General features: G+C 36.1%; 1 protein-coding gene across 1 annotated transcript; it reads left to right on the forward strand.

The window, feature by feature from the left end:
- Positions 1–730: 730 nt before the first annotated feature.
- Positions 731–3,992, forward strand: LOC114719620 (uncharacterized). Its single transcript, XM_028905133.1, has 5 exons — positions 731–1,142; positions 1,292–1,471; positions 2,298–2,384; positions 2,827–2,968; positions 3,791–3,992. The coding sequence occupies exons 1-5, from the start codon at positions 731–733 to the stop codon at positions 3,990–3,992; spliced, it is 1,023 nt and encodes a 340-aa protein (XP_028760966.1).
- The last annotated feature ends 6,656 nt before the right edge of the window (positions 3,993–10,648 follow it).

The following is a 10,648-nucleotide window of genomic DNA, read 5'->3' on the forward strand; positions in this document are numbered from 1 at the left end:
TAGGAAACCAAAATCTCTAACTTGAATTCTTACATCACTAAGCTGTCAAATGGTATAAGTGAATAGCAAGCTAAGGCTAGTGGTTCAATGTCTTCCAACATGATGATAAATCCTAAATCTTTGAATGTGATTACAATAAGAAGTAGTATGAAGAGGATGAAGAACCGGTTAACGAAGAGATAAAAGTTGAGTCTTGTTCTTCTAAAACCACTCAAGACATTCCCAAAGCTACTCAAGAGACCTCCATTTAATCCAAAGGGTTAATAGAGAAATGATCACCTTCCAAAGGTGATAAGGTAAACATATCTAACTTGCCTTTTCCTTATTCTTATCTCATGAGTAAGAAAGTTGTTGAAAAGAAAGATAATGATGAGCTTTTTGAAATGTTTAGCGAACTTGAGGTTAATGTGTCATTATTTGATTTGATTAAGAAGATGCCTAAGTGTGCTAAGTTTCTAAAAGACCTATCTACAAACAAGAGGAAGTATAGGCATAGTGGGAGAATCCAACAAGAGTCTAGTGTTAGTGCTATTTTCAAGCCACAGCTACCTATTAAGTATAAAGACCCAAGTTCTTAAACTATTCCTTGTACCATAGGCAAAACAAACATTTCACATGCCTTACTAGACATAGGTACATCCATAAATGTTATGCCTACCTCTATCTATAAGAGTTTAGGTATTTATGCCTTAAAAGATACCAGTGTTGTGCTAGGTTAGCTAATAGGACTATGAGACACCCTAAGGACTTTCTTGAGGACGTTCTTATGCAAGTGAAGGATCTTGTATTCCTAGCTGACTTCTATGTGCTAGACATGACTGATGAGATTAAAGCCGATAGCACTTTGATTCTAGGAAGACCTTTCCTTAGAATAGCCCAAACCATAATTAATGTGAAAGATGGGGTCATCACCATGGGCTTTGAGGACCAACAGATTACCTTCAACATTTCTATGATGAGTCAAGGTTATGCAGATTGCTCTTACTTGGGTGTTAATTTGATTGATTGTGCTGTTAATGATGTTGATGATTTCCATGAATCTGAGATGCATAAGCATAACTGGTATAATGAGATTGTTGAGCATGATGATGCGTTTACTTATGTATCTACCCCTCATTCTTCTTCTTTTTGCTCATGTTATGGTGACGTGGTGTGTGTTAACTATTTAGAAGTTGATCACCCCTTTCCATCTCTCATAATTTTGATGCATCATCTTGTCTTAATGGTGATCCTACTTTAAGCATTACACTTAATGATAACCTTGATAAAGGTAAGTTTGTTGATTTTGCAGGTACTTTTGATAACGGAGTTGTTACACAAGCTACACTGGTAGCTTCTCCTTTGAGTGGTGCTAGAACATTAGAAGAGGCTAGCAACAAGCCTGCCGCTAATTTAGTCACTTCTAATCCCACTCTTCCTTGTGATTTACTTAATATTTCTGTTGATAAAATTGATACCGATCATCTTCTTTGTAGGTTATCCAAGAATGGCACTGAGTTGGGAAGTGGAGGACATACATATAATGATGAGCTCATATCTCCTTCCCCAAGCCATATGAACACACCACTTGCTTTAAATGCACTTGACATCAAAGAATTAGTTCCTTCTATTGTGCAACCTCCTAATTTAGAACGAAACCCCTCCCCTTAATTTGAAATATGTCTTTCCTGCTGTTGATTCTAAGTTGCCTGTTATTATTTCCAGTTCTTTGAGTAGTTCTGAAGAAGAAAGATTGATTTTTGTGCTGAAGAGTCATAAAAGGGCTATAGGGTGGTCTTAAGGGGACATTCTTGGGATTAATCTCCCAGTTTGCATACACAGGATCCTTTTAAATGAAGGGTCTAAGCCAATTAGGCAACCATAGAGGAGATTGAATCCTCTCATTCTGGATGTGGTTAAGAAGGAAGTCTCTAAACTATTGAGTGCTGGGATCATCTATCCCATATCAGATAGTGAGTTGGTAAGTCCGATACAAGTAGTACCAAAGAAGAGCGGTATCACAGAAGTAAGAAATGAAAATGATGAACTGATTCCAACTAGGGTTCAAAATGCTTGGAGGGTGTGTATACATTATAGGAAGTTGAATGATGCCATGAGAAAGGACCACTTTTAATTACCTTTTATAGATTAGATGTTGGAGAGAATTTTATAAAAGTCTCACTATTGTTTTCTGGACAGGCTTTCTGGCTATTTTCAAGTGCCTATTACTCCTGAAGATCAGGACAAGACTACTTTTACATGCCCTTTCAGTACCTTTGCTTATTGAAGGATGCTATTTGGGTTGTGTAATGCTCCAGGCACTTTTCAAAGGTGTATGATGGTGATATTTAGTGATCTTCAAAAACAGAATATGGAAGTTTTTATAGATGACTTCACTGTTTATGGTAAGAGTTTTGATGAGTGCTTGAACAGCCTAGAGTAGGCTCTTGAGAGGGTTATCGATAAGAAATTGTTTTGAACTTTGAAAAGTGTCATTTCATGGTTAATAGAGGGATAGTCTTAGGTCATCTCATCTCCTAAAGGGGATTGAGGTCGATAGGGCCAAAATTAAAGTTGTTTCATCCCTTCTTTATCCCACTTGTTTAAAGGATTTGAGGTCTTTCTTAGGGCATACAAGTTTCTATCGACGCTTTATTAAGGATTTTAGTAAAGTTGCATTGCTTCTTTCTACCTTGTTGAAAAAAGATGCTGAATTTAAATTTGATGATTAGTATAGACATGCTTTTGACACTTTGAAATCTATGCTTGTTTCATCTCCTATTCTCACTGCACCTAGCTAGAATTTACATTTTGAATTATCTTGTGATGCTTTTAACTTTGTAGTAGGTGCCATGCTTGGACAGAAAGAGGAGAAACAGTCTAGATTCATAGCATATGCCTCCAAGACGCTTGATTTTGCTCAAGTCAATTATACCACTACAGAGAAAGAATTATTTGCTATTATTTTTGCTTTGGACAATTTTAGACAGTATCTGATAAACTCTTGAGCGGTTGTTTTTACAGATCATGCAGCAGTTTAGTACCTATTGAAGAAGCCTCAATCTAAACCTAAACTGCTGAGATAGGCTTTGCTGCTACAGGAGTTCGATATCGAGATCAGGGATAGAGCTGGAGCAGAGAATCATGTAGCTGACCACCTTAGCTAGTTACCTGAAGGCACACAGGGAGTTGATTCTTTTGATCTTGTTATTAACTCATTTCCTGATTCTGCACTTTTTGCCTTGGCTGTTCATGAGTCTTGATACTTTAATATAGTTAATTATCTTATCACTAACCTTGTATCTCCTATGTCTAAATTTCATACTGATAAGCTGAGGAGGGAGGTGAGATACTATATCTAGGATTCTCTAATCCTATGGAAGTAATGCAATGATTAGATCATCAAACACTGTGTTCTAAACAATGAGATCCACTTTATCTTTACCTTTGCACATTCTTCATCTTGCGGGGGGCATTTTAGTGCTAATAGGACTACTAGAAGGGTTTTAGAGTGTGGTTTTTATTGGCCTTTTCTATTTAAGGATGCTTATTCTTTCTACAAGTCTTGTGATAAGTGTTAGAGGTTTGGGGAGTTTGGGTAGGAAGCATAAGATGCCTCTAAGACCTATGTATTTTTGTGAAATCTTTGATGTGTGGGGCATGGACTTTATAGGCCCATTCCCTTTGTTTTTTGGGTTTTCATACATATTACTTACAATAGATTATGTGTCTCGATGGGTAGAGGCAGTGCTAACTCGGAAAGATGATGCTTCTACTGTTGTCGAGTTTTTACGTTCGCATATCTTTACAGGTATGGCATTCTAAGAGCAATCATCAGTGACCAAGAAACACACTTCTGCAATAGGACCATCAAGTCTCTATTGGCTAAACATGGAGTCAATCACAAGTTGGCCACCCCTTATCACCCTCAAAAGAATGGGTTAGCTGAAGTCTCTAACCGGGAAGTAAAGCGAATACTTGAGAAGATCGTGAAACCATCCTATAAGGATTAGAGTAAAAGGCTTGAGGAAGCTCTTTGGGTTTGCATGACTGCTTACAAGACCCCTATAGGCATGTCTCCCTTCCGGTTGCTCTATGGCAAGGCTTGCTATCTGCCTATGGAGATCGAGCACAAATCTTATTAGGCAATCAAGGCATGTGGTACAGATCTCGAATCTTTACTTGTCATTCAGAAGACCCAACTCCAAGAACTTAAAGAAATAAGACTTGAATCCTATGATAATGCTAGAATCTACAAAGACAAGCTAAAAATGATTCATAACAAACGAATTTTGAGGAAGTAGTTTCATGAAGGTGACAAGGTTCTAAAGTTTAAAGCCTGGTTGAAGCTAATACCTGGGAACTTTCTCACCAAGTGGGAAGGTCTGTTTAGAGTTATTAAAGTATATCCTTTTGGCATAGTATAGCTCACAGATGAGGAAACTGGTATAACTTCACAAGTCAACGGCCATCTACTGAAGCACTACCATGAGGAGTAAAGAGCCCCCTGATCACACAGTTGTTCCCTTCCACCCTACTCTTTTACTTTCTATTGTATTGTTGGTAATAACTGTTTGCTGAGATAGTTAGGAGTAAGTATAGGGGAGGGAGCTTCTCCGATAGTTGTAGTTGTAGCTGTTTATTTCTGTTTAGTAGTTGTTTGTTTTTGTTTCCTCTTGATTCTGCCATCTCTTTTGATCACTTAATTTATAGTTGTCCATTTTCATTTCACATTATCTTATCCTATCTCTCCCTTCTCTCTTCTTTGTGATAATGACGTGTTGTGCTTGGATTTCAAATCGGACTTCACAACTTCTACTTCACCTAAAAGTTTAGGTTAAGATAATGTTGTTTTTCTTACATTAAGGACAATGTATTGATCAAGTGTGGGGGAGGGATTGTTGTTGAGTTGTTGAACTGATCTTTAAAAAAAAAACTTTGCCTTTAGATTTGCTCCTGTTTTCTAAGTATTGCTGCTATAATTGCTCTCTTCTTTGGCTTATTGGTTGATTTCTAAGTTACATAGCATGATTTGAGAGTGATTCTTGCTTGGGAATCTTATTGATGGTTTTTGTGTCCTCATGTTTTCATTTGCCTCAATGTTCTACACTGCTGTATGGGCGAGTTGCTATTTTCTCTGTTGTTGACTTGACTTTTGTAATCATTGGGCATTCCTTTTAAAATCCCTTTGCACAATAGTTGTGAACATTGCACGGCTGAGTTTGATTGCATTTGATTTGAGTGATTTCTGTTCTTAGTTGGTTAGCATAGTAGAATGCCTTTGGTACAGTGTTATTAACCTTGTTTCATAGCTTGATCCTTAAGGAGGAAACATCTTAGAGAAAGCCTTGATGGAAGGATTTTTTAGCCTTGTATTCTTTCTTATCTTGTGTGATTTTCACCTAGTTTTAGTTAACCTCTAAAACTCATCTAGATTCCTTTTCAAAGCTATATTAATACCTAGGTTTGTGAAGATGATGGGGGCATTAATTTCTAAACCCTTTACCTAAATACAAGCTATTTCATTTAACATTTGTTCAGCCCTTTGAGCTTTCACTTTCATTTCACTAATTGCTTTTTAGCAAGTGTTTTGCATGAGTTACATTTGATTTTTCATTTTTAAAAGTACATCATTAAAGTCTATATCTTTGCCTTCTTGGGTTTGGATGCGAATAAAAAAAGAGGAAAAAAAGAGGGCGAAAAAAAGAATACAAAAGAAGAAAAAGAAATAAAAAAAAGGCAATAAAGAGAAGAAAATGTATAGAAAAAGAAAATAAGTTGCAACAAAAGAATAAAATTTGAAATAAGACATTCCATGGTGGTTTGAAAAGCAAGGATTTCTATTCCGAAAGTTTAAGATCTGCACGTTGGTGTTCTTTCATAATTGTACTTTAGCTCACTTTGAGTTGATACTTTATTACTCATGCATTTCACTTGTTAGTTCATTTCATTCATTTGACCTCACTTTCTAACATTACAACCCTTCAAGTCCTCTTGATCATGAGTCTAAGGTATGTTAGTGGTGGAGACATTAGAATTTCTACAAGCTTATGTAGGTGCTAATCTTAGTGGATTGAGTGAAATTTTTTCCATTTAAGAGATGAGTGAAACACTTGTACCCTATGTGAGCTCTATTATATTTCTCTTACTTTATCCAGCTATGTTTCTTGTGTTAATTTCTTTGCACTAAAGTATTCTATGATTGTTGATTCATTAGGAATAAAGGTTCCTTGAGTTAATTGCACATTCATGCTTAGTCGATTTTATGCTTGCTTGCATTGAGTGTCTCTGTTGGATTCTTCTTTAATGATGTTTTACTTATGAGTGCAAAAGGCTAAGTATGGGGAAGTTGACAAACCTATGTTTTTACATGCATTTTAATATATTTTTGGTGGGTTTTAGTCATTATTATTGGTTCTTAATTGTATTATTTGAGTATAATTTATAATAGAGTGCTTTAACTTGAATTAGTACGTAATAAGGGTAAAATTGTCATAATTGTGATTGACTGATTTTTAAGGACAATTAATGCTACCTTATTCTTGAATTTTGGTTGCAGGTTGCAACACCTCACTTTTATATACTAATAGGATCATTTTAACGCCTGTGAATCACTAACACCAGGTTTCCATCCTGGGAAAAGACAGGGAAATTTTTTTTATATATATATATATACTAACGAGTGATTCACACACTTGAACCTAAAACAAATTATAACAAATTCACACAGGTTATAAAACAGTAGTCTCAAGTTATAGCATTGCATGTTTCATATAACATGCCCCCTCACAAACTGTTGTAACTCACACATGCAATCATCTATTTTAAATGGTCCATGCAGTGTGATTTCTTCAAGATAAAAAAGAGCTGAATATGAGGCAAAGAAGGTGGATGGAACTCTTGAAAGATTATAATTTTGAATTTAAATACCATCCTAGCAAGGCGAATGTAGTTGCAGATGTGTTGAGCAGAAAAACAGTTCAAGTGGCGGCAATGTTGGTACAAGAACATGAGCTGCTAGAAAAGTTCAGAGATCTAACTCTGACCAAAGAAATCATAGTTGGAAGCTATACAGTATCAAGAATTGAGAATGACTTATGGGAAGAAATAAAACAAGCTCAAGAAGATGATAGTCTGGCTAGAGAATTAAAAGTAAAAATTGAGAACGGAGAAACTCAAGATCATGATTTCTCTCCTGGTGGCTTGATCCGATATAAACAAAGGGTTTATGTACCATTAAAAGCAGAGTTACGAAGAAGAATTCTTGATGAGGCTCATAAAAGTAAGTTAGCTCTTTCACCTAGGTATGGTAAAGATGTATCAGAGTTTAAAGTCTCTGTATTGGTGACCAGGGTTAAAGAGTGATGTTACCAAATATGTAACACGGTGCTTAACATGTCAGAAGATTAAAGTTGAGCATCAGAAGCCTCCAGGACCTTTGCAACCATTAGAGGTTCCAGAATGGAAATGGGAAAGTGTATCAATGGACTTCGTGACGGGTTTACCCAAGACTTCAACTGGGTATGATGCAATTTGGGTGATCGTTGATCGTTTGACAAAATCAGCACATTTTCTAGCTATCAAAGCTAGCTACACCTTAGATAAATTAGCGCAGGTGTACATAAAAGAAATAGTTAGACTACATGGTGTGCCTAAGAGTGTTATATCAGATAGAGATCCTCGGTTTACTTCAAATTTTTGGCGATCTTTGCATAAAGCCTTAGGCACTCAATTAAGATTCAGTACTGCTTATCACCCACAAACTGATGGGCAAACGGAAAGAACTATCCAGACACTAGAAGATATGTTGAGAGCATGTGTCTTGGATTTTAAGAAAAGCTGGGATTCCATCCTTCCATATGCTGAATTTGCTTATAACAATAGCTACCATACAAGTATTCAAATGGCTCCATATGAAGCATTGTATGGTAGAAGATGTAGATCTCCACTATGTTGGACTGAATTATGTGAAAGAAAGCTATATGGTCCAGATTTGGTTGACCAAACTTCTAAACAGATAAAACTCATTCGAAAGAGACTTCTGGCGGCTCAGAGCAGACAGAAAAGTTATGCGGACAAGAGAAGGAGACCGCTAGAATTTGAGGTTGGAGACCATGTTTTCTTAAGAGTGGCACCAACTACAGGCATTGGAAGATCGATGAAAATGAGAAAATTAAGCCCAAAATACGTAGGACCATTTGAGATTCTTGCAAAAGTAGGTCCAATGGCATATCAAATAGCTCTACCTCCACAGTTGAGCAAGTTACACAATGTTTTTCATGTGTCTCAACTGAAAAAGTATCAACCAGACCCAGAGCATGTCATTGAACATGAAGAAATAGATCTACAAGATGATTTGACTTATGATGTGCAACCTCAACGAATCATTGACAAACAAGAGAGAAGATTGAGAAGTAAAAGTATTCCATTCGTGAAAGTGGTCTAGAAGGGATTCTCACCACGAGAAGCTACATGGGAGGAGAAGAAGAAATGCAAAGGTCATATCCAGACTTTATGCCACAAGGTAATTATCTAAATTTCGAGGACGAAATTTTATTTACGGGGGGAGAATTGTAACACCCCGAATTTTATGATTTAGGATGAGTAGAAAAGAGAAAAATTTATTAAAATTATTTATTTGCCAAATAAAGGGGGAAAATTATGGAATAATGATTTTTAGGGTTTAGAGACATTTTGGAAAAGGTATTTCCCCAAAAATGGCTTAAATAATTTTAATAGATAATTTTAAGAGAAGAATGGTTTATTTTCTCTGGATATATCTTATATTTCAGAAAAATTGGAGAAATGATAGGATTGGAGAAAAAATTATGTGTGAGGTCAAGATTGGTCCTGGAACTTTGTAATACACGTGCTACCTTCTCTATTAGCCACCTGATTCACTCCTCCATGTAACAGCTGGTTACCCACGCGTCTAACTCATTTCGTTCGGTGCCCAAAAGAAAAGAGAGGTAGAGACGGAGAGTGAGAGAAGGAGAGCACGGAAGAAACTGAGTTGGTGGAGCTGGAGGAGTGACCGGAGTTAGTATCCAGTGCATGCAAACCGATCAAACATTCCAGGTGAGCTCCCTAATCCTTCTCGCATCTTTATTGTCGTTAAACAGGGGTTGTTTGAGGTGTTGATGAAGGTAGAAGTTGGGTTTAGTGAGAGAAAGTTAAAGAAAGGAGAGAAGGATCGGTGGGTTCATGTTATATGGCAATATTGAAGTATATGGTGCTGGTTCTTGAGTTTGCATGTGCTGTTTTCCTTCTCTGTTTTGGTTGCCGAAAAACAGAGGTTTGTCGCTGCATGCTGATTTCGTTTCTTGTTTGAGTGGAGACCGAACTGATATATATATATAGTTTTGATACTTGTAGCTTCAGGTTCTGTAAGGTAGGAAGAATATAATATAATATTATACACAATCTGTAGCAGAATAAAGTTTAGCTTATAGGCCTGTGTTATATGTACATATAAGTATATATCTTCTTGTTGATTTAGTGACGGGAGGTTACGGGTCTTCCAATTTTGATGTCACTGATATGTTGATTAATGTTGCTGTCATGGGACTGAAATTTTAGAAACTAAAGTGGCGGAAATGTATGTTTATACATGGATGTATCGGGTTTAAAATGGAATGAAGAAAGATGATGATTTTGCTGCTGAATGGTGTTGAGTTTGGGTTTTATCTATTTATATAATTGCTTAAGTGTGATCGTGGGAGCTGGAATGTGAGTAGCGAGAGATATATGAGAAAGAAGGAAGTAGTGGTGTGTGAGCTGTAAATCGGGAATTTAAGTTTAAAGATTCTAAGCTAGTTATTTTAAATATTGTTCTCCAACATGAAAATTTCCAGATTTAAGTTAGCAATTGAAACAAGATGTTGAAATAAGGATTTTGAGTTGAGGGTAAAAATTTATTGGGATTGAAGTGTGAGTGGGAGAGTTGAAGTTTAATGGAAGGAATGATTAGGAATATAAAGAATAATGATGCGCAGCTGTTTAGTGGTGATATGAAGAATTGACTTTGGAAGCTTAGAGTTGATGTGGAAATGCTGTCTAAATAAATAAATAAATAAATAAGGGTGTGGTTTTAGAACCTTGATACTCAAAATTTATTAGGAGGAGAACCATGTATGGTTTGTTCTTAAGGTTTTGAATGATAAGTGATGATTATGTAAGTTAATTTGTTATATGATCGAATGGTGAATAGAAATGGTTGAAGCTTGGGGACTTTTGAATTTTTAAGAGGAAAATTGATTAGAACTCTAAAATGTGAAACTTTGAACCAAGGGATATTTTGTTACAAAGTGTTGAGAAATCATTGGATTTTATTGATAAAAGAATCTATAAATGTTGAGTGGAATGATTTAGCTATTGGCATCCAATCTGGAATTTCTCTTTTAGACTTAAAGTGAAGAATTGTATGGATTTGGAAATTACAGTATGAAGTTAATTAAGCCAAGCCAATTTTAGAAGCAAGTTAGAAGTACAAAAATAATAATTTATACTCTAGCATAGGCGCCTAAGTGTTAGGTGTTTGGCATGGGAAGTGCTATAAAGTATATATTTGTGTATGTGTACACACTTTCGATTAGTAAGCTTGTAAGGCAAGGGGATAAGAGTAATTAAAGGCTAATAGAGATTGAAAAAGGATTGGGATTTAAAGAGA

The sequence above is a fragment of the Neltuma alba genome, unplaced genomic scaffold, assembly GCF_004799145.2.
Source record: "Neltuma alba isolate B1F8T4 unplaced genomic scaffold, ASM479914v2 tig00011927_pilon, whole genome shotgun sequence".
NCBI lineage: Eukaryota > Viridiplantae > Streptophyta > Magnoliopsida > Fabales > Fabaceae > Neltuma > Neltuma alba.

What these genes read in the sequence shown, in the direction of transcription:
- LOC114719620 (XM_028905133.1), top strand. Translation starts at nt 731, where the DNA reads ATGAGACACCCTAAGGACTTTCTTGAGGACGTTCTTATGCAAGTGAAG. An exon ending in TGATACCGATCATCTTCTTT is followed by an intron (nt 1,472 to 2,297) that starts GTAGGTTATCCA and finishes GTAATGCTCCAG; the next exon opens with GCACTTTTCAAAGGTGTATG. An exon ending in AGATGACTTCACTGTTTATG is followed by an intron (nt 2,385 to 2,826) that starts GTAAGAGTTTTG and finishes ACTTTGTAGTAG; the next exon opens with GTGCCATGCTTGGACAGAAA.